This window comes from Lutjanus erythropterus, chromosome 20 (genome assembly GCF_056507025.1).
Source record: "Lutjanus erythropterus isolate fLutEry1 chromosome 20, fLutEry1.hap2, whole genome shotgun sequence".
Taxonomy (NCBI): domain Eukaryota; kingdom Metazoa; phylum Chordata; class Actinopteri; order Lutjaniformes; family Lutjanidae; genus Lutjanus; species Lutjanus erythropterus.
The window spans coordinates 16,540,349-16,565,009 of NC_139336.1; the positions used below are offsets into that span (position 1 = coordinate 16,540,349).

The 24,661-nt window shown below is 39.7% G+C and overlaps 1 protein-coding gene across 6 annotated transcripts in view; it reads left to right on the top strand.

The window, feature by feature from the left end:
- Nucleotides 1–24,661, top strand: part of strbp (spermatid perinuclear RNA binding protein) — a 106,974-nt gene that overhangs the window by 37,447 nt on the left and 44,866 nt on the right. For all 6 annotated transcript variants that reach the window (XM_084745420.1, XM_084745422.1, XM_084745426.1 and 3 more), the window contains one exon: nucleotides 23,735–23,913. In XM_084745420.1, coding sequence (XP_084601546.1) covers nucleotides 23,911–23,913 — 3 coding nt within the window. In that variant the 5' untranslated portion in view covers nucleotides 23,735–23,910. The remainder of the gene's footprint in view (nucleotides 1–23,734; nucleotides 23,914–24,661) is intronic.

Genomic DNA, 24,661 nt, shown 5'->3' on the forward strand with positions numbered 1-24,661 from the left:
TAATAAAGGAAGCAAATAACAGATATTTAGAAAAGATACCTTTTCAGTAAAAATTAAAATCTTTCTGTCAAAAAAAATGGACTAATACAAACTCTAACAGAACTTTGTTGAAATGCCTTAAAGCATATGTTTAATTAAAATACAACTTTTCAACATTATCTTAAAATAAAAAGTGCAGGCAGCTGCCAGCAGCATTTATTAAAGTTAACTGAAAAGTTTAATAAGCAAAATAGCTCCCCAGTGTTTTATAAAATACACTCAGCAAAAATATTAAAACAACACTTTTGTTTTTTTGACCATCTTTCAAGAGTAGAAGTAAATGATGTCAGATGACTTTGATGCACACAAAATGTTTATTTCTCTCAAATTGTGTTCACAACTTTGATAAGATAAAATGAGATGTGATGAAATGAGATGAAATGAGATAAGATAGACTTTGTATCGTTTAACTTCAGGTACCACATGTATCCAAGACAAAGTTTTTACATACAGTTCCTGCATATATACAATCTACACACAGAGCTGTCGCTATTCACAGTCACACACTCAGTATCTACAGTACATGTACAGTACATGACTGCCATCAGCCAACAAATTACACGCATTACATAGTCAACATATATATATATATAAATGTGTATGTATGGTTAAGCTACAATTAGCTTCCCATTTAAGGCTTTTATGGACAAGGGGACAAAAGAGATCTTAAAGCGGTTAAATCTGTGTGAGTACTTTTCCTTTGTCAAGTTAATTCATCCACCCATGCAGATTTAAACCAATTTGTGAAGAAAATTTGAGAGAAATTAACCATTTTTTGCTTAGATTTTTACTTAACTTACTCATGAAAAATGGGAGCAAAAACAAAAGTGTTGTATTCATATTTTTTGAATATAATTTGAGCAAACATTAAAGTAAACCCATTCAAACTTAACTTGATCTTATCTGCAATCTGGAAAACCCCCCACTGATTCCGTTGATCATAACTATGATGAATATTAGGCTGATAATCGGTTGAACCCGAGTATGGAACCCATGCCCTCCTACTGTATGTCTGTGTGCTCACTTGCATTTATTCTCTAACCATCTGAATAAACAAAAGACCCACAGTCATCTTGTGGTCTGGTCTTCAGTATTAATATACCCTGAGGATGCTTTTAGGTTGGACACGTGTTTTTTGATCATAGTTGGTCAGGGGCTGTGGTCCAAGCGGTTGCACAGTTAACTCACTGCTTTGGTAAACTGCCTACTTATGTATGCAAAGTAGTTTTTATGCAATTCAGCCAGCGGCCTTCCCCACTATCATCTCAGTGGGAGTGTTTTGGGGTCTGCGTGTGTGTGTTTATGCGTAAATAATTGATTGCTGTAGAGGTTTTAATGGTTCGCTGGTGAGACTGAAGCAGGCAGAAAAGGCTGCTTCACCGCTCTGCTCCACAGCGGGCATAACTTAACTTTACCATGTCTGCTGCTGCTCTCTGGGCTTTCTATGTCGTCTGGGGTGACCTGTTGGTATTGAGTCAGTTTCAGTTTATATGAGTGCAGCAGAAAGGATTAGTTGATAAATTTGCTGCTTTTCTATGATTATATCACTATAAATGGAAAATGTCCCTTTGAACTCTAGTAAACTGTGATGGGCATTTGTCACAATTTTCTGCCATTATTTAGACTAAATGATAAATTGATTAAATTATTTTTTTTTCTGTTGGGACAAAACATTAAAAAAATATACATACAGTACTGGCAGTTTGAATTAACTTCTCTGCCTTCCCCCTAGGAAAATATTACACCAAACTCCCATGAAGAAATATGACATATTTACAATTCCTTACATCTCTGCAAAAGCACATAACTCTAGAAACACAAAACCAAACTGCATTATATGTCAACAGTCTTCTTATCATGTTGGCATCAATATAATCCCTAAAAATAACATTTATTTCCATAAAAACTTAACATTTTTGATTTTATCTCTTCAACGACCCACAATAATATATTTCAATAAGAGAAGACCTTTGGAATAAGAGCTGAACTTTCAAAAAGATTTTTCACTAAACAATGTGCTACTTAGTGAATCAGACACAGTCCAAACAGTTTTTCAACCATTATCAAAATAATGCCTTCATTGATCTTCATTTTTGATTCAATGACTCATGAATATGCTAATTGTCCCTTCCCTCTCCATACACCCCACACTAAAGTTTCAAAGTAAGCATAGCAAGAAATGCTTAGATATTTACTGCTTACTTCACCCCTGATATGTCTTGTAACACATGAAAAACACTACATGAACATGTTAAAATGGTTAGAAACATGATTTTCACTGGAGGGGGTATGTTAGCTAGTGGGTTAGCTGTTCATGTTTACATATATTTGTGGGAGTGGAAGAAATCTTGCATAAGTTTTAATGTTCAATGTGACACTGGGAAATGTAAGTTGTTTTATTTGGTGGGATGTATGTAGTTTTAAAGAAGGAAATCCTAACTTTCTTTTAAGGGCACAATGCCTAATTCAAAACAGGGTTACGATCAGGGTTAAGGTTATTGTGTTATTGTGTGACTTTGGTGTAACCATGTGGATGGTTAATTTTAATTCAAAATGGTATCATGACCACATTCTGATGTAATTCTTGCCTTGCAATTATGATCATAACAATCATGGGTAGTTGTAGCCCTAGTTTTTATTGTGTTCAACATCCTTGGGTCAATAAGTCAAACGATGTTTTCTGGTTACTTCACATACTGTACACCTTGTTGTGTTTTTCCAACAAGAACAAATGTGTCACGTTGAAGCACGTCCCCCCTTCTTTCCATCTCCTCCTCTTTATTCACACTTTTCTCATTTGCTGCCTCCTCCACTCTCATTTTTTTCAGTTTTCTCTGCTTATTTCTTTGTCTCACTTAGCCTTCTATCATTAAATGTCTTTAGTTGTTTCTGCCTGGTTCTCGCCTCTTCTTCTTCTTCTTCCTGTGTGTCTTTCCTTCTCTCTTTCTTGCCCCTTAGCCGCAGTGTCCTTGAGAAAGCAGTGACTTTGCCGGTGAGCGCAGCAGAGCGCATCACTCTCTCTCTTTCTCTCTGTATGTGTTGCTCACACACATTCTCACTGACACTCACTCAACCCCCCGTACACAAACACACACTCACACATTTGGTAGGTCCATGGCAACACTGTCAAGCAGAACCAGCCCTTACAAGTCTCTTTCCTTTAGTCTCCATAAATAATTCATCACCAGTAACATTGGCTGTACTTTATGCAAATATTGATAAACCTATTGCAGAGAAAAATTGAGACACTCGTTTCCTCTGTTGAGCCCAATTTCTGCCAACTTACTGTTTTCCAGAAACGTATAGTAAATCATCAACAAACTGCTGATACAAGCAAAAATATCTCAAAGTCATTGCACAATAGAGCTTTCCCTAAATGAGTTGCTCAAAAGGATAGGTAGTTGCGTACTGTTGTTGTTGATAAATTAATAGATTATTTTTTTTTATTAACTCTTGTGGCTGCTTTTCAATAGGACACTACAATGACATGCTGTGTAACATAAAAAGATGGCATTTTGTCCTCAAAAGACAACCAGTAATTCAGGATTTCGGTTAAATTCACTTAAATTGTGAGACTTTGAAAGGGATTGTATGGGTTATTAAATGTCAGTGTATTAGCTACAGTAAATGCCAGCTGGCATCCCCGTCCAGTTTGGTAAAGCATGGAAGTTAAGCATTGCACTGCCATGGACAGGGTCAGCAGCAAAAGATACTTTAGCCACTTAAATGGCCGTCTTTCATGAGTTGATGGGAAAATGCCATTATATAAGCCAAATATCGCTCTCTCCAGAATGACAGAACTCCATAGGAAAAATCTGTCACTTTAGCTCATAGAACACAGGAGTTGCTGCTCTGCTGCTGCCTCAGTTGGTCAGTTTGTCTGTGTTGTTGCGTGACTTTGGTGAATCCAAACTTACCTTTTAAAACACTAAAGTCACACAATAACACAAAGTTACAGATCGAGGCAGAGGTAGACTGGCAATTCCCATATATATTGTTATATATTACTATTTTATATAGTAAAATCACTAATCACTAATGGAGTTTGGTTGTTTTGGATGCAGTGATTTTTGGCTTATGCAATAATGGTTTCCTGTCAGAAAAGGCTAACTGATGGCAAAGTAAAGCAGTGAAAATATTCTAGATATAGCATACACTTAAATTGATACAGATTCTTTAGGTGGACCCTTTTCATGTGATTGAAATACTTTTTGCAGCTGACACTGTCCATAGCAATACATTGCTTTGCTTCTGTTCTGGCGCCCCTCCACTTCCTCTAACTGAGGATGTGCTGACCAGCATCCACCATAGCTAACACACTGAGTATTTATAAGCACCTCATACAACCCCACATTAAATGATCCAAACTATCCCTTTAAATTCTGAGATGTTTAAGAGAACTTGACTTAATGCATAAGTTCAATTACTCCTCCTGAAGGTTTGTTACCGAATTCTGACAAATTGCCCTCAGGTGATACTGCCATTAGCCTGCCAGCAAGGAAACAGGATCCCTCTGTGCCCTCCTTCTCATTAAAGGTGCCCTCCACTAATCTTGGATCATGACGGGCCATTGTCACAGTTTTCCGTAGCTTTTGAAATATAGATGGAGTCTGATTGTCTGGTTGTAAGATGAGATCTTATAGTCTCTTGATGCTGTTTGTTCTCAATGGTCTCTGTTTTCCATTAGAGCTCATAGAGTGCGTATTGGGTCACTGCTTTTTCCTGCCGCCTTACGTGCTTTCTGTTGGAGATCAAGTGTCTTGTGGTTCCCTAGCTGCAGTGCTATATGCGGCAGATGTGTTTTTGTTATTGCATCCTGGGTGTTTATTTAATTATTTAATACATCCATATAATGTAATCCATGATACTTTTCAATAATCTCCATTTAAATCTATCTATCTATACTATCTTCATTGCATCTACATCTAAATATCGACATTAACTTATGTGTGCACTTCATGACAGTATCTCTCAGTGCTGCCATCTCTTTCCCTGTCTCTGTGTGTATATCTCTCACTCTTCCTTATGTTTGTCCCACGTTCAGCTGAAAATGCTTTCGTAGCCATGGCGACCAATCCCAAGGGGAAAAGTTGAGGCTGAATCTCTTTCTCACTCTCTTTTCCCTTTGTCTGCATGCCTTGTTGCAATCTAATGCGTCCCTCGCACACCACACACACAGGCACACACACACGCCAGAATCTCACATTGTGAGTCACAATGTTGTTTTGGTTTGAGTTCAATTAAACACTGATGCAATATATGTGACCTAATTGCTGAGAAACACTAAACCTGGGGACAGAATTGAGGATCCTTCTTTTGTCTGTTAGTGATTGTTACAATTGAACCTTTGGACATTAGACACTCACACCAAGGAGTCTGATGGACTACTGAAAAAGAAGGAAGATGAAGAGAGGAGGCTGAATAATTTCATAAGAACTATGAGCTTGAAAAAGAAAGTCTGGTACTGATCAACAGAGTGAGCTGTTCGATGTCAGCTACAGAAGGGTGTGTTCACACATACAATGTGTGTATGTGTCCATGTGGTTTACTAATGAGTTGTTTCTGTTTTTCTGGGCATTTATGCTCCCTCTGACATACATAATAGACCTTTTTTCACAGCAGCCACATTCAAATGAAATAACAGGGTAAATGCATGTGTTACCAGTTATACTAATTAAGGTCCTGTTCCATTTAGCAGAGCCTTTCCAATGAGCCAGCATGCACAATAGCAGCACAGTGACTCCGTGGTGGTTATCTTCAACTGATAACCACCATTATATAAGCTAAATATCGTTCTCTCCAAAGCAACCAGACTCTATTGGCAAAGACAGTAATTTTACCTCAGGGAACATGGGAGTTCCTGGTCTATTGCTGCCACGATCGGTTATTTAGTGTTATTGTGTGATCTAATAAATCTGAAAACTACATCTTTAAGACACCAAGTTCATGCAATAACACAAACTGCCCAATCGAGCAAGTGGTGGACAAGCAACTCCTGTGTTCTGTGATGTAAAATTAAAATTTTTGCCAAAACAGTCTGGTTGCTTTCAGCTTAAAATAATCTATCCTTTTAATTGTTCAGTATTAATGATAGGTCATATCATTATCCTGTCGCTGGGTAAAGTTTTTTTAAGCATTAATATAAAACATTTTGTGTCTCCCTTCACTTCTCTTCATCCCTTCTTTGTATTCTTCTTACCCTGTTTCTCCCTTCACACCCTCTTCCTTGTTCTTTTCATCCCCCTACCTCCCCCTCCTTCCTTCCTTCCTGGCTCCACCATTTTCCGTTCATCCACTTTTGTCCTTCTCATTGTCATGCTTTCTTCTGCTATTCTTCTCATGCTATTCTTTGTTCTTGAGTATTCCGACATTTTGTCTCCATCATTCCCTTTTTTTGGCCTTGCACATCATACCTTATGGCGCCATTATTCCCCTCTAAATGTGTCACATCTTGTCATTCTACCCTTTTCACCATCTCTCATTCCTTCATGTCATCCTGATTTCTATCTACCTAATCTCCCATCCTCTGCCCCTCCACACACACCATATTACACTTATCTCCTTCTCTTCACCACAAACTGTAAACATTTCTTATCACCCTCTCTTATTACCTTGTTGCTAACCTCCCTTAGTCTTTTCTCCCTTTTTCCCTCTTTAAACCCCATCAGTCCCACCCCTTCCCTTCCCTTCCCTCTCCTCCTGTTCCTTCCTTTCTCCCTCTTGGTCCGTCCGTCTTCTCCCCTGAGTTGGGAGAGACAGACAGGAAGGAAGTGTGTAATGAAACGGCCATATCGAGCACACTGCCCAAATTGACCTGGAATGAATGGAGTCACTGATCAGCTCCTGCTAAAGCAGTGCAGATGAAGACGTACGGGGGTGGGGGTTGGGAGAGAAAATGAAGCTGCCTAATGTAGCACGCATTTTATGAATACTGCTATCAGACAGAATGAGTACACAAACATGTTTACTTTGGCTATCTCTGAATCTAATGGTAAAATCAACAACACTATATGTGTCTTTGCTCAATTACTAGTGAATTGCATTTGAAACAATAGACGAGTATAGAAAAATAACTTTTTCTTGCTGACTTTTGAAATCAATAGTTGGCAAAGTGCATGAATTCATTCAAGTCATTTCAGCTGAAGGAGGAAGCAATCTGCATTCAAGAGATTTTCTCTGCTGTTTGAACAGAGAGGCAGACAGGCAGGTACCAGCTACAGAGAGTGAAAATTAGAAAAACACTGACAAACAGGAAGGGACAGGCTGACAGGACACACTCTCCCAAGTCACTGAAGTTGTTCTGTGTTCATTAATGCCCAAAATGTCATTCAGAGTCCATTCTGTGAAATTAATTTCTTAAAAATACTTGATCCATCAGTGTGATTTGGCTTTCATAACACATCTCGCTAATCTACTCATCTGTCACCATCCATCACACTACTGCTTTTATTAATGAAAATGGACAGAGACAGATAAATAGAGAATGGACACACTGGGATACCAAGCAGTACTACAATGTGTGTGTGTATACATGTGTGCGTGTGTGTGTTTTTGTTTGCCAGCTTGCCTGCTAGTGCGTGCTGTGGAGTAGAAACCCATTAGGGAATTGGTCCACATCTGGACAACCCTAGCTGTCCTCGTGTGCTCACAGCTCGTATCATGCAGTATATGTGTCACAATTTGGAGGTTTTTAAGTCAGGCACTGATCTGCTGGACTCTATATAACTCTACTGAATGAGACAATAGTTCAATAAGTTGATAATTTGCTATGTGACGATAATTGTCACATAGCGAAATATCATTGTTTGATATTTGTTATCTCTGCCAGGTATAAGCCTTTGGAGATCATCCAATGGGAGTGTGTTTGTGCACGTGCACATGTGTGTGTGTGACTGCCTGTGTGATCCTAATCTCGAATACTACTCGACCCATCAGCCTAATATTTTTTGTTCACAATTTATGACTATATGCTCTGTGATTCACAAATTTTGAAAAACCTAGAAAAACCTACTTTATGAACATTTTGGCCTTTGCCATGGTTCAAAAACTGACACCCACAAAAAAGTTTTGTTTCATCAGATAAATTCTATATGCAATATGTTATGATTCACTAAAGTTTAGTCTTGCATAGCCAGATCTCTCTCCACAGTGCTCAGCTCTGGAGAAAGGTCTGGCTCCATGCATACACATTCTGCTACAGTAGAATGGGGAAAAAGTGCCCTGCCTTGCTTGCATTGCTTTAAACCTGTTCACAAACTTCTTGAGCAGCGCTAAGCCCAGGATGCAGTGATGCTCCTGCCAAATAGTGTTGAGGGGGAACTTGTTTTGTTGAAACATTTGCACATCATGAGGCGAGCCCTGGCTTCATTGCATAGACAAAGGTAACAGCTGTTAGCTTGTTTGTGTACGTACCATCGGTGTCCCAGGCGCTAATTTGCTGTTTTCAGTGTGTAGGTTGCAGCTCAGAGATTGGTCTTGTTTCCCGGGGACTTTGAAAATGGAACCTGCAATACTGCGCCCAATTGCAGGACTTAAACCTGCAGTGTGCATCTGGTGTGTCAGACTAACTAAAGTTAGACACATTACAAGATAAGTAAATCCTTGCTGTGTCAGCTTTGCTGCCATATTGGAGAGTTCAAGGTCCACTAATAAATAAATGAGAGATGCAGTAAAAAATCGACATTACTCATTTAATTCTGAAACCTGAAAAATCGAACATAATAGTGGTTACTTGTTGGAATTAAATTCAGGTACTGGAGGATGTCTAATCAGCTCTATGCAAAAGCATTAATCTTCGAAATTGCCACAATTTCCAGTGGGACATGCAGGCTCCAACTTTTGAATAGGCACCATTTCAGAAGCAAGAGTTTTAGCTTTTGTGAGTTTCTTCAAAAATATAAATTTCTATTTCCATTATATTGTTGTAAGTCTGCCTGGTTACTTGTAATGTTCTAAATAAATAACAATGTATAAATTCAGAAGTTTGGGCTTATCAACCCATTTATTCTTTCCTTATTCTGTTTATTTAGTTATTTAGTCCTGAACCCAGGACACTTGGTTACAATACCATTACACTATACTATGCATCTGAAAGAAAACTGGGACTGTACTACACAAACTTAAGCTATACTATATTATCCAAAACATTTCATTCAAAACCTTCAGATCTCAGCTGGTTGCATCTGGCACTGGTGTAAATGCACTCTTGTAGTTTTTTGTTTCCATTTATTCCATATTCAATAAATAGTGTTAGTAGGATGCAGCAAAACTCCACTCTCCTTTTTAACTTAACTGGAACAGCTGGTCTTTATGTGAGTGTCTGTTTATCACCAGGCAGTTATATGCACAAACCTGCTCGGACAAACACACACATACACAAAAGGGTGGGGGTGTGACAGCTTTGTGTGTTGGCAAACATGAGCTTAGCGGTGAAGAGCCTTTCATGCAGGATTAAGCTGCTAAGTGTCAATGGAACAGACAAGTAGGCCAAAGACCACTATCACTTACACTGCAACAATCAGTGTCAGTGTGTCTGCGTGTGTGTACAGTGGTATGTAAAGTAGGTTCAATACCAGGAAGTGTGCTGTAGATTAATGGAGGAAAAAACGGAGGGGGAAATCAGCAGGACACACACACTCACACTGTATGCACATTCACAAGTCCTCTCACAGACTATGGACTGTGGAGCCTCGGCACAGCCCTGGCAGGACCATCTGTTCCCGCTGAAATCAGCACAGCAGGAGCCTACCAGTGCACGCACACACATGCACACACAAACACACGCAGTTGCAGCATGCTTCAGTTCTGGCATAGTGATAGTCTATTTATTCCCCACACTGACGCAGGACAGTACTCAATTGTGTGTGTGTGTGTGTGTGTGTGTGTGTGTGTGTGTGTGTGTGTGTGTGTGTGTGTGTGTGTGTGTGTGTGGCAGTTAAGTTTTCAGTTAAAAGTGAGGTAACCCATGGAGGTGTACCTGAAATGACTAAGAGAATTTTAATATGAAGTGGATGCACAAGCACATACTGTAAGTAGACAGAAAGCCAAATAAACTTAACTAAACCAACAGGGAAGTGTGCAGAAAAGCAAAGAGAAAGATTTTTCTTAAAGTCTTAAAAGTGTGCTCAGTTCTCAGCTATTTTGTAGCTTCTAACTGAGTCCCTGTAGTTTGAAGTTTAGTTTCTCTCTTGTGTCCCTGTTTGCACTTTCAGGTATTTCCTTTATTTTACTGTTCGCTTTCAGCTGGTGTTATCAAAAATATCATCAGTGACGATACCTATTGTAATGAAGATGCAAAGAGTGACCCCCCTTGGCCTGCACCTGGTCCCAGTCTAGACACAACCACTGTGTAGTTGTTAAGAACATATGCAGAGTGTCCTGGTGTAATGAAGATGCAAAGAGTGAAGCCAAGCCAGCACATGTGTATGGATGGAAAAGGGGCAAAAGTGTCAATTTACTGATCCTTTCCTCTGCCTGAAAAAGGCTAAATTAACATGTCCACCCTGGTGTCATGTTTCCAGCGGCAGAGCTGATAAATACCAGTAACTACTGCAGAGTCATTTGACCCAGGACTGAATTCAGATTGTAACCTTTCCCAATGGAGACAAAGCCGGATGTTAGTGGATGTTGGTGGGGTTTTTTTTGTCCAGGGTAAAATGAGGAATAGTTGGAGACATAGATAGATCAAAAATGGATAGATGGATGGATAGATGGATGGGCATGCACATGCATCTATCCTTGTTAGTCTGTGACCCCAGGTCTCTCCAGTGTGACCCACTGTCAGCAGGAACTGCACACACATACAGCTTTTCTCCATTTTAATAATCGACCGATGGGAGTAACACTCCCCTGTCAATGTTATCTATCTTCCTCCCAGAAGCAACATCAGCGTTTTCTCAGCTTTCTGCCATCTCATCAATACTCTGCGCTCTGACCTCCCCTGGCCTGCACCTGGAAGTTGTTAAAACATATGCAGGGTAACAGAGTGCCTTTCTTCTGTAACCTATATTGTAGATATTTATTTGATGACAGGATCACAGGGAAGCCTACAAATATAGAGAAGATAAAAAGGGAAAATGGTAGCTGAGAGGAGCTCATCTGTGGTCACAGAAATCAATGAATGGGTTCAGCAAAACTTGACCTCCCTCATCTTGCTGATAAAATACCTATTTGAATCAATAACCCAGAGCATGGTAACACATCCTCATTTTTTAAGCTTGTTTCCAAGGCACCTGCATTTGTCATCTGCATGAGCATGCACTCTTTTCAGAATACAAAGTATGTTTGGTTGTCATTGTCATTATTGTGGGCATTGTAGGGACACCATCCTTGATTGGAAGCTCTCAAAATAATCAAAGACGTAATTAAAGGTAATAGCCTTTGGACTGTTGAACTGTTATTGTGGACGAAGTGGACCTGCAGTGTTTAGTCATCACACCAGACATCCTTTTTTTAATGAGGGCCATTTATAAAGACGTTGTAGATGTTGCAAAACATGTTCATGCTAATTGTAATGGTTACTGGTACAGCAGATTAGGATGGTCCTTGGAATAAAATGGGGGACAACAGGAAATAAAGGACTGACAGGCCAGCAACCTGCAGCAATTCCTGTACCAAAGTATGTCGTGCATTAAAAAAAAATACCACAAATATATGATTATCAGTATGCAAACAAAAAATAATGTGACAAAAGCAAATGTAACACCAGTCTGACTGAAAGACTGAACAAGGAGTTGATAAATGTAAGAGTGAAGATGAATTGGAACAGGCAGGGAGCATAAGTTGAGATCTGAGGGGAAATCAGTGTAGTACGTGTTTTGTGTGTGTGCTCAGTGGCATCGGTGTGTGTCTTCTGTGGTACTGAGGAGAATCATTTTCACTTTGTTGTGAGACAGATTTATCCATCTATATTTGGCATTTTTCTTCAGAATATGTGGTCATTAAGATAGGATTGCTTCTGAAAATATTAGCCTAATAAATGTATGAAAAGTCTAGGCTGCCATTGCATAAAACATAAAAGACACGGGATAAATGTGTTTCATATTATACCAGCTATGAGATTATTGTATGGAAAAGCTGGAATGAAAAACAGCAGGGCTCCTTCTTCTCAGGACTGCAGTCAAGAGCCATTAATTTGAAATAATTGCATAATATTTTAATGGGCCAGTTCCTGACAGTGTTTTCAGGTTGCAATTGGCACTTATTCTGCCTGTTGTCACACCTGTTAATTACTCTCCGTGCCAAGTGCTCAGTATTAGCAGTGTTGTAGGAATGGACATGGAAAAAATACTTAAAGCTGTCTGGGAAGAACAAATTGGGGAAAGGGAGAGGAAGAGTATAAATTCTATATACATTGTGTACAAACACTTCTTTTTTCTTCAAGAGAGGTGCAACTTAGAAATAACAGGCGATTAGGAAAGACAGCAATATGCCTCCCCACCATTGCACACATGCAGTACATCCATACCTAACAACATTTCCCGGGTGTCCTTTGTTCTAATATCCTTTCCGCATGTGTCAAGTCTGCTGCATAGCGCTGCATTAATGAGACATAATGCAGGCAATATCTACAGCATGTCACTTCCCCCTGGCCATGTCTCTACTATATTAGGTGTATGTTAAAGTTGAAGAACTCTGGCACCTTTGAGATTTCCTGTGTCTGAAACACCTTTGCAATCTACTGAAAGTGTAAGTTAGTGCTGATTTAAAAAAAAAAAAAAAAAAAAAAGTTGGCTTTTTCTGGTACCCGAACATTGATTCCTCAAATGTCATCAATCAGAGGTCGCAAAAGACTTGTTTTACACCCAACATCCTGTAAGCAACTGACAGTAATCTCTCTGTAGCAATTCCAGGTATTTGGGGCATGACAGGTTCTACTGTCAAGTAGTCAGTGTACTGATTTTTAAGTGTAAGATTTTGAACATACTAATAAGTGTCCAAATGGCATGTTGATAAAGAATTTTGGATGCAGCCAGTGATTGTGAGTGTTGGCCAACACACAAGTAAAAATGCTAAGCTAACATCAACATCAAATGGTTTGTAGACACATCGATGCATATATTTTGCATTCATCTAGTAGTGGTATCAGTACAAGATCTCAGGATCTCTGAGCCCCTCTAATATTTATGAGGTGTTTGGTAGTGGCCCTGTCACTGCTGCTGGCCAGGCATTCCCTCCATATTTTTATGACTGGCTGATTATTTCCACTAGTCTAGAAGAGCAGGCATGGTTTCCTCTGCTGTGTGAGCAAAGACAACCTTACACTCAGTCACCAAGCAGCATATCTGGGCAGGTCTCTCATCTTTTAGTGAAAAACATCTTCAGCTGCAGGCCAAGCTGACTGCAGCCTCCACAGCAGTGCCTTTGAACCCACCCCTCACACCTTCTTCAGATCTGGATTAATGGTCTCCACATAGACACCAAATGCCACAAGAACAGGGGGGTCACAGTGTCCAACCTTTGCCTCCAGTCTTAAAACTACAAGGAGGGCAAGGAGGCATCTAACCAGAAGGTTTCCATTTGAAGTGTCTCTCTTCCTCCATGTGTCTCTCTGGTTTTCCTGAGACTTTCATTAGACTAAACACCAAATCCAGCTCCTGATATTCTGGCCATTTTCACACCCTGGTTACTGTTACTGTCTATTTCTTCTTCTTCTCATGTCATCTTGTCTACAAAGGAAATACTTCTTTAATTATAGAAAGGTATTTGAATGTAAAACTGAGAACTGTCTTATCTGAGAAGGAAATCATTGTTTATTTCAGGAAAGGAAATCAGCTCATTATGAGAAGGAGAAGCCCCTCAGAAGTTATGTAACTGGACTAGATGGTATCACACTGTCGATAAGTTACATTGGTAATTAATCAGGATGCATAATGCTTCTCTAAATGTAATCTGTTGTTTTGTTAGCATAGTTGAAGTGCTTGTATTGTTGTTATAATATACTTTGATAATGTTAAATTGTCACAAGCAGCAAAGACTACAGCTGGCAGTAAGTCTTTGTGTGCAAATAGTAGCAAATTTTTTAACAATGTAGACACTGAATGTGTCCAGAAGTATACGTACTTTGGCATCTGTGTAACTTAAACCTAGAATTGGGCTTCTTTATAGAAATAAGTCATGCCCAACTGTGCTCAGTAGGAGGAGGATTGTGTGGCCTACAATGCTGGTCTTGAGTTATGGAGACACACTCTATACTTTTGTGCCGGTCTTTGTCTTGAAGCCATTGGATGCTATATATCATAGTGCTCTGCTTTTTGTTACAAGTAAGGGGTTCCAAACTTATCACTGTGACCTTTACCATGCTGTCAGACACTATTTTTTTTTATCTATTTTTATTTGTTTTAATAGAGAACTAATTGATTAACTCCCTTTGTTTTTGTCTAGTCTTTTGTCAACCAGCATCTCAAGCCATATGGCTAGATCTCAAGACTGGGTCATTCTAAAAACACCAAGGTACAGGACAGATTTGGCTAAGGCTGTCTTCATTATTGCTGTACCCATTGTGGATAATAATTTTCAAACTAACGTCAAGCTGTCTGCTTTGGTATCATGACATCTTTTAAGAGTCAAGTTGTCTGAGCTGCTATAAAAGAATACTTGCAACTGTTCTTAAGTGTGCACACAGGGGGTATGGGCTTACATGTGTATTTGCATGTATATAAATGTGTGTAACTGTGTTTATATGTGTGTATTTTTGTGTTGTTGCAGAGCACCCGTGGAAGAGAGACTTCCATCTCATTGGGCCCTCTCTGCTAAAACAAAGCATAAATTAAGAAAGTTTTTTAAAAGTTAAAGGTCATACTTACATCAGCAAAACCGGGAACCATTTTTGTACGCAGTTACACTTTTGACAATAAAAGTACTCTAAAAACCTGCTCTAACCAGCCCAGATTACACTTTAATTATTGCTACTTCTGTTTTAGACAGCCTGTTTTCAGTCTAGCCGATGAAAGTCTGCTATGCTGGATATACAAGCATCAAAACGGTTTTGTGGCAGCTCAAAAACATATCAAAAGATTTTGCAGAAATAATGAGATATACAGATGAGGGAATGAGATGTTATAAAGTTGGAGGAGAAAAAGCTTATGCAGAGAATCTCCCATTTTCATCCAAATCTGGACATTTTTAGATTTTTGAGAAGAACAGACTCTCTATTTTGAACACGTGGAAGCTTTTCTCTGTAGTCAAAAATTAAACTTCTCTGTCTTTCTACCTCTATCTCCTCCTGTAACACTGTCTATCTTTTTGACAGCTTGTCTCTGTCCTGCTGTCTCACTGCCAGCAGAGGAATAGCCAGGCAAACAGACATCTCAGCTGGCACCTGTTTACACAATGCACGCTTCTTCACAACAGAGGTGGTTAGAGAGAGGTGTAAGGGAGCGTGATTCTGCATCCATTTTCTTTATTGTGCACCACCTGGTCCTAAGAGTTTCATTATTTTTGTGTGGGCTGATGTGTGTGTATGTGTGTGTGTTTGTCCAACTCATTACCACACACTTTTGCAGATGTTTTACCAGATGCAAACATTGTGGCACTAATAACCCTGGAGCCAGCCACACACAAATCTGTACTGATATAACATAGAGGCTCCTCACACTCTCCAACAGTCGTTAAGGTGTGTGATGAATGTTTAAACATGATGGGTCAGAAATAGCATTAGTGGGCACATCATTCATGAGACCTAAAATACCGTACCTAGGAATAGTTATGTGAGAGAAAAATCAACAGTCGTGCTCTAAAATAACAAGCAGGCTTAACTGCCAGAAACATCACCCATATTTACACCTGCTCATTCCTTTGCAAGGATTAGCTTGACTGTAGCTCTGCTTCACTGGAGTGTGTAGAGATGTCTGCACTTTTGTTGGTTTAGAAAAAGAAGGCTATGACTTGTGACAGCAGGGCGAGAGCTAGAACTAACACGCATAGCTGCAAATACATGATACCTACTAAAGCCCATTATCTCATCGAGCGTCCTTCAAACACTACATGAAATATTTCATTACTTCATCCAGCAGCACTTTATCATCTGTCAAAACATACATATCTCAAAATCAAACAATGCAATGCATTAATTCAAGCTTGAATTTATGATTTCAATATTTAAGTGTCAACTAAGTCGTATTAAGTGCACTGTGGACTGTTGGTACCCAAGCAGTTTGAATACATCACCTGAGCAAAGGAAAACTGTGATATAATTAAAGAACATTTAATAATATGAGAACTACTCTTACAATACACGGTGTTGTGAATCAGTTTTGGAAGAGTGGATATAAGAGCCTTCCACAAAAGTAAAAATGAAAAGAAACAAAGGGGCAGTGATGACTTGCAAGATGGAAACAAAATACATAGATTGATCATCTAAGCTTGTATTAAGTAAATACGTTCTGTCTGGACTTTGTGTTTGAGATTATATCTTATTCCAAATACTGTGGCAGGAGGCTTTTTCCTGGGACAGGACCCAAGGCTTTCTTGGTTATAATCACACTACAGATGGTTTTTATAGCAGATCACTCGTTTGGGGGTTCTCTAAAACTCCAATATAAAAAAGATACTAATTTTGTGACAGTAAAGCATTGAGTTTTTTTTAGAATTCATAACTTTATAAAGTGCCAGCACATTTTTGTTGTGGCTGAATTTCTCTTCCAGCTATTCTGGCATGGTACCAGATATTAAGCAGAGGTCCTTTCACTGGTGTGTCTTGAGCAAAGCGGAATGATTCAAAAGGCTGATAATCTGAATACAACATTACGCTCTAAAGGGGAATACATTGTGAAAATAAGCTCATCCAACACTAATTAGTGCACTCTCTCTGGCTTTTGTCAATCCTCTGTCTCCCTTCAGTTTGTCTCTTCCACTGCTCATCTTATTTGATGGTTATCAGATGAGAAAGGTGTAAATTGCTGCTCAGGGCCGTCTCAGCAAATTTCCCAGTTCTGCTATCTCTCCTTCATCTTTCAATCAGTTTCCATCCCTCGTTTCTTATCCTCTGCCTGATTCCTTTCATCTCTGTGGGGAAAACGGGATGTAATCACCAACTCTTGGCACAGTGAGGACACAGCACAGATGTGTGTGTGTGTTTTCTGGGAGGAATATATTCAATAACTAAATTGAAATGATGGTGTTTGTGCACATGCCTGTGTATGTTACACTCTTAGAAATAAAAGTTCTTAGAGCTGATGTTCTACCTGGAACCATTTGCTTCTGAGGAACCTTGTTTTGAAGAAAAGGCTTGTCAGAGGCTCTTTGTAAGATGATAGGTTCCAATAAGAACCCTTTTCATCCAAAAAACAATCTTTCTAAGAAATAGTTATTTAAGCATTATTGAAAACATTGGTTTTAAAAGATATTTCATCAATTTAAACAATGTTTAATTTTAATATAGATTGTTAAAGATCAAGATTAGATCTGTCTATACCCTGCTTGGGCTTTAGATACTCTTTGAATATGAAAAGGTTCTCTGTAGAAGCTCTGAGTATAGGGGTTCTGGATGGAACAGTTAAACCTTACAAGGGTTCTCTGTAGAACTGTTCATAGGAGGTTCTGGGTAGAACCTTTCACAGATAGGTATAACTCTTTATGTAGAATTCTAGGTAGAAACCTCTGAAAGGGTTCTGAGTGGAACCTTTAAAAGAGGTTCTAACAGAAACCACAAAAGGTTCTTCTATAGTGATTATGGGGAATATGTTTTTGAATCCCCCTAGGGTGGGTTCTTCATAAAACATTCAGAATATAAAAAGGGTACTTGGTAGAACCCTTGGGTGGATTTTACATGTAACCCTTGGAATATAAAAGGGTTCTCTGTAGAACCTTGGGTTGTGGGTACAACCACTGCACCATTGAAGAGTTCTATGTAGAACTGGTCATAGTGGGTTCTGGGTGGAATCTTCATGGATAGTTGTAAGTAGAGCCCCTTAAATTAGGTTCTATGTAGAACCTTTGAAAGGGTTCCAAGTGGAAGGTTCTACCAAGAATCAAAAAGTGTTCTCCTGTGGGAGAATCAACCCTATATGGTTCGAATTAACACTTTTAAGAACATATGAGCAATTCTGTGTGTGTGTGTGTGTGTGTGTGTGTGTGTGTGTGTGTGTGTGTGTGTGTGTGTGTGTGCGTTGTGTGTGTGTTTATGCATGTTAAAGCCATGAGCCAGTGCCATTGTTAATGAGGCTGGGTTTCTTCTTCCTGTTTTTCCCTGCTTTCTTGTCTCCTTCTCTGGAGGAAAACCACACAGTCACACTTTAATGACCCACCAGGATGGTGTTAATAAGAGAGAAGAAGAAAAATGAGGAATGGACGCCGGTGGGAGACGTACAGAAAGAGATGGAGGGTGGATGCGGGGAGAAATGTAATAATTGGTCAGTGTAAGCCCAAGGAAGAGAAAGCCACTGGAGGATTTATGAACAAACAGGCATATACAGTTTGTACAGGCACCAAGCAGCCATGCATGTGAAAACATGGTCCCCTTAGTCGCCCTCAGTCCCAGTGGGGGACAGTGGAGGGTGGACATACTGTAGGCCACACATTGTTGCTCTGGATATCCATGCATTTTTCATTCACGTACACTTGATTTTAATTAAAGAAAAATGAGAAGGAAAGTGCCATGTGAGAGAAACAAAGGCAGGGAATTGGTGTTGTTGTTTATCATTGAATTGCTCTGATAATGAGAATGGAATAGGGGCTGGCACGTTGTTATTATGCTTCTTGGCAGGGTGTTTGTGTCCCTGTCTGTGTTTGTGTGCGTGCACTATAATCATGTGCATACAATCCTAAGTGGCCGAGCCATGTTGGAAGAGAGCTTGCCCCTCCACCCCCCTCAGGCACGGAGTGCTGGCTGTAAGGTAACTGGCAAAACACAAGAACACAGACAGAGACACTGTCGCTGCCAGGTGTGTTGAGGAGGTAATTGTCAGTGTGGCCGGCCAGCTGCCAGTGGCTTAGAGAGGGAGAGCTGCAGAGAAAATGAGGAGCAGCCTCTGGTGGAGTCTGTTTGCCCGAGGGGCCAGCTCAATATCTACGCTTGCTGTTTATCCGGCTCCCCTCTGTCCCCCTGCACCACTTTGTATTCTCCTTATAGTTTTGCTCTTTGCCTCTTCGGCCTGCTCGCCTCGCCCTACTAGCTCCTGTTCATGCTCATTTCCCATTCTCTCCATTTTTTTCTGTCTTTTCTCTAAGTACTCACTGCATCTGTTCCTCTTCAGTTCTTGTTCACCCCAAATCCCAACTGAGCTTTCACTGAGAGGCTGCAGCATCACCACAAGTCATCCCTCAGCAGGTCTACTCCAGGGGAAACCAACAGTCACATGTGTGTTTATCATTTCTGTTCTCCTGACTGCAATCTGGTTGTATGTACTGTCAATGTGAAGAGATGCTCTAAACAATAGATTTTGTTCAGACTGCAGCAAAATCAGATTTATCTCTCAAATAAGATCTTTAATACAGTCTGTCCACACTGTTATTTGCAAGTAGGGCTGCAAGAAAGAGTCCTGCATGGGTCGAGGTTTGCAATCCTGCCCGTGCTGGCAAAACTGAGAACAAGCCATTACCCGCAATCATATGACCCGCGAGTCATATCCACACCTGCCTGGAACTGTGAATATAAGCCCTGCAACCCGACCTGCAACCATGATTACATAGACACACAAAGTCACTGCCTTGTCACTGACTTAAATTCTCAACTGGCACAGCGCATGTGTTCCTGCAGCTGTTGAAATGCTTTTATAGTGATGACCACCTAGCTTGCAGCTATCAAAAGCTAATACTTTTTAAAACTTTTTACAAGCAAGAAAGCCACAGTGCAGCCACACCTGGTGGAAATTAGGGGTTATTTTCACTCTTTGAGCGCACCAAAGTCTAACCAAACGTCTGACTTGGCCTTCAATGATGTATTGTTCACAATTTTGTATCCCCCACTGGCTATTTTTGCCTTTATCTCATCCATCCTAGCCATCAGGTAGCGTATATCACTGTCAGAACAAATAGTGATGTCCCATTGTTTAGCAGGAAGTGGGTTCAAGTGTTATGTCATAGATTTTCATAATAAAATCCTCCTGGCTGATTAGGCTTGATAGAACTATGGTAATGGATGTAAATGTTGAAAATGTTGCACAGTAATTTGCATTTTTCTTATTTCTCCGGGGGAAAACAGCATATGTTTGTATTGTATTGTATATTTTATTATTATATATATAACCTTCTGCCCGCCCGTAATTAATTAATTTTTACCTGTGCCCACAACCATAAATTTATTTTTTAAAATTTTAGCTGTTACACAACAGTTTTGTGGGTCACCCATTGGTTACCCGTGGGACACACAATATGGTGAAAAATATCATATTATGATTATTTTGACAGACGTGATGGCGATATGATTCACGATCAGTGAGAAATTTTCATTTTCACATAAAAAAAATCTCTTAAAATCAATACGTTGTCGAGTCTATACCAAGCAAACATGTTTTTCTGCTTCTGAAGAACAAGATTTGTTGGCCAGGGTATCTCTGCAGCACTACAGTACCTCATAATAATGCTGTATTGTCACACATTTTTCCTTTATCAAAAAACTGCAGCTTCTGGGATTGGATATTGCATTTGCCATACTGTGATTTCCGTAATATTTTGATTAATTGCTGGTGATAGTTCTGTAGGGTACAACAGCAGAGATACAGTCTGGTGTGTGTAATGGGCTTTAATAGATGCATGTGTACTTTCTCCTGGATTCTGCTCCACTAATGTCTATATTGGTCCCCATATCAATGCAGCTCCTGCTTAATCTATATTTCTCAGAGATTATGGGTTTTGGAGATCAAACTCAGTGCAGTAATGAGGCCCTGGTACCTTCGTGTTCATTTTGGAGGCTGTGTTTTAGAGCTGAAAAGATTCATTGATTAGATGATCGACAAAGAATCAACCTGATTCTATTTTGATAATTGATTAATAATTTCAGTAACTTTTCAAGCATAAATGGCAGACATTTGCTTTTTGCAGCAGTGTTACCTAACTATATTTGCTACCATGTCTTTTTTATTGTCATCCCATTTTGGCTCTCATATTCATTGTTACAGAAATATTCTATCAGTTTTCATTAATGAAAATCACAGTACTGCAGTTTCTCCCCAACCTGCCTGAACGGCCCACCCCTGCGTTTGGAAGACCTTCGAGAAATCATCTCATACACTCTTGTGTGAATACACGCAGACATGCACAGCTCTATAAATGTCATTGCTCTGGTTTGAGTGTGGCCAGATGCGTCTGTGTACTGTCAGTGGTGATACTGTTGACATTTCGTGTTGTGAATAGGAACGTTGTGTATCTGTTCACCTCGGCTTGCTCTGCACTGATAAAACTGGCCCGTGTTTTCATAGCAACACCACATGCATAGTTTACTTTATGCAGCCTGAAGATGAGCTGATGGTAGAAGTCACAAGTAACTGCAGTGAAGTTCAAGGTTGTAATTACAGTTAATTTACTGTCTTAATAAAATCATGAACCCATAATAACAGACATGGAAGACCACAAAGGTTAATTGGTTTACTGTTATCGTTTTTTTCTTTTTGGATTTATTCTGTGTATTTTGAGATTTGCTTCTTTTTTCACTATTACTTTACTGTCATCTTTCTTGTTTTTGTTCACTGAAAGGAATAAAAGCCAGACAGAGATAAGGTTAGACCCATTACTGTTTCACATTGTATTTGAAGGAGCACTCAGCACAGTGCACAGTGGTCCAGCTCTTGCCAAGCACTAAACACTGTGATTTCAAGTCCAGCTCTGAGTTTTGTCAGTCTCATCTCTCTCAATTTGTTTCCTGCCGCCCTCTCTGCTGTTCATCATGGGGTGAATCAGAAGTGCTTTATAGTAAAACACAGTATTTTAGAGGAAAGCTGAAATCCCATAATAATTATTTCACAAAACTGTGTCACATCTTTTGTCACTCCTTCTGTGAAGTGGTTGGAAATGTCATAATTCATTCATGATTGCTGAGGTGTGGACTCACTTTGAGGCTCAGTGTGGCTTTTTTTTAAAGACACAGTGTAAGATTTACAGGTATTTTTGGCTCAATATGGCAGAGCTAGAATATAATATGAGTAATTATACAACAGTTAGCTCCAACCAAGTAATTTGATTGGACAAAAGACATTCCATGAGTGGTAAAATAGCAGGTAACAGTACTAGGACTTATAACAACATCTATCACTCTGCTTTACGGGTGTTCTAACTGTTACATAAATGTTGCAGTGACTAAAAAGAGGACGAAAAGGCGGCATCTTGTACAGTAATGAGTTGGGGCTGTGGGATCCCTGTCACAAACACATTTAAATCTAATAAAGTACATTGAGTAGGATACAAGAACAGTAGTTTTAACAGCTTTTGACCTTTTAATCAGAGAATATATCCAAGTGTACATGCTTTGGCTAAGAAATCATTTGCAGGAATATATACAGTACATGCCTTATACAGATCAATTATATTATTGTTTCCTGCACAGATTCCACAATTAGCTATTTAGCTGAGTTATCATAGTTTAGCTTTTGAAATCATGCTAAAATTACATAACTGCTATCACTCAATTCTGTGATTGTTTGGTTTACCTTCAGACCACAGATGAACTGCACCAGAGTTCTCTTGAAGGCAGACTGAGTCCTTCCTTCTGAAGTGGTCCAGGTCCAGTTATTTGGTCAACACCACAGTCTTAAAGCTGTTTTATTAATCCATTCAGACAACTAAAGGAGAACTCTACTGTAGTAATGTGTAGACCTACACAAAGTAGCTAGCAAGTTAACATTAGTGTGCAGGAAAATCTTTATGGGTTGCTTGGCAACAGTCCAGTCCCAGTACTGTTGTGGAACTCATTGTGATATTGTTTTAGTATGTTTTCATTAACATATACTCACCTGAATTGTTTTCATTACCTTAAATTGAGCTGTTTATATCTACAGAAGGTGCAGGTCCTCTTTCATGGGGCCAGCATGTTGCTGTCTTCATCTACAGTAGCCCAGAATGGAACCAAACCAAACACTGGCTTTAGATACTGTCACTAAATGCCACTAAATCTTACACACTGCTTCTTAAACTAATTCTATGTAGGCCTGTAATTATATTATAAACATATATTGTATGTATGTGTAAAACATGTTAATGTGAATCTAGTGACATGCTCATTTATGCTTCTGCATGTCCTTTTCCAGAAAAAAGAGCAGTTTATGTGTAGTCCATCTTTATGTTTGCGTGTGTGAATGGAGGTGGGTGTATGCTTAAGTGTGTAACCCAGTGTATGAAAACAAGTACATGTTTGTATCACACCCCCTCTCTTAGACCCCTGCCAGCTCATGAAAAATGAATGAAGGCCAGTATGCGTGCGCGAGTGTGTGAGTATGTGTGTGAGTGTGTCCACTTGTCTATGTCCACATGGGTTGATCAGCTATTTTGTCAGATCTTTTACTCAAGGTCAGACAGGAACTGCAGCCTTGCATAGAAAACTGCATGTGTGTATGTGTGAGGTTGAGGGTTGATGCTGGTTAGATGATGAACATGCTGCTGTGTTTATTATCTGTATTTTGTTATATTATTAATTTAGTGATTTATTGAACTAACATTCTTCCTCTTTTGTGTTTTGTATCTGGACTAGATTTTCCCTTGACACTTCCTCTTGTAGTTGCTGAGGCACTGATCAACCTTTTCTCCTCTCTGTTCCTTCGTCTCTTAGAAGTACAACCTCTCGTAGAGCAGTGGCTAGAGTGACAGAGGGGCACATGAGGAGGGGAAACGGAGTGACAGCAACATCCTGACCGGTAACCTTGCTTCTGCACCCCATCACGCGCCCAGCAACTCCAGAAGCGGGCGTCAGAAGGAAGGAAACGTGCGACCACTCCTCCTGCAGGCATGGTAATGCACTCTCTGTCTGTCTGTACTGTAGGTGCTGTGGTGTGTGTTTGTGTGTTTGTGTGTAGAGTAAGGAAACACTCTCCAGACTGGAGGGTGTAAGAGTTCAATCTGATAACTCGTTCTAGACATGACAACAGAGTCTGTGTGTGTCAAAGAGATACCTGATAAGAGCTTAGTGTGGAAAGGATTGTGCAGCTTTGTGTTTTGGGGGAGGAACTATACAGGCTACTGTATAAGTTCATCTCATTGGGGAGAGAGGAGAAGACAGACGAAAGACAGACTGAGGAGGTTAAATTGGTAGTTTGGATTATTTAATGTGGGGTTATATGGGGTAATTATCTATAGTCATTCTATTACCTACAGTAGATGGCGGCAGAGGGGCACCAGTGCTGTGGCTAAACAATGACCTGTTGTGGACGGGGTCAGCAGCAAAATGTACTTTAGCTACTTAAAAAATGTCCACTGAAAACTCAGTATTAGTTAAAGTGTATATTTAGAATATTTTCACTACTTTACTTTGCCAGCAGCCAGTCCTCTCTGATGGGAAACTGCCATTGCTCTCTCTGAACCAACCAAACTCCATAAGCAAAATCAGTCATTTTACCTTGCAGAAGACGGGAGCTACTGGTTCACCGTGGCCAGTTTGTTTGTGTTTTTGTGTGACTTCACTGTTTTAGGATTAGTTCCGATTCACCAAAGTCCCACAATACATAAACAAAGTAACTTATTGAGGCAGCAGTGGACCAGC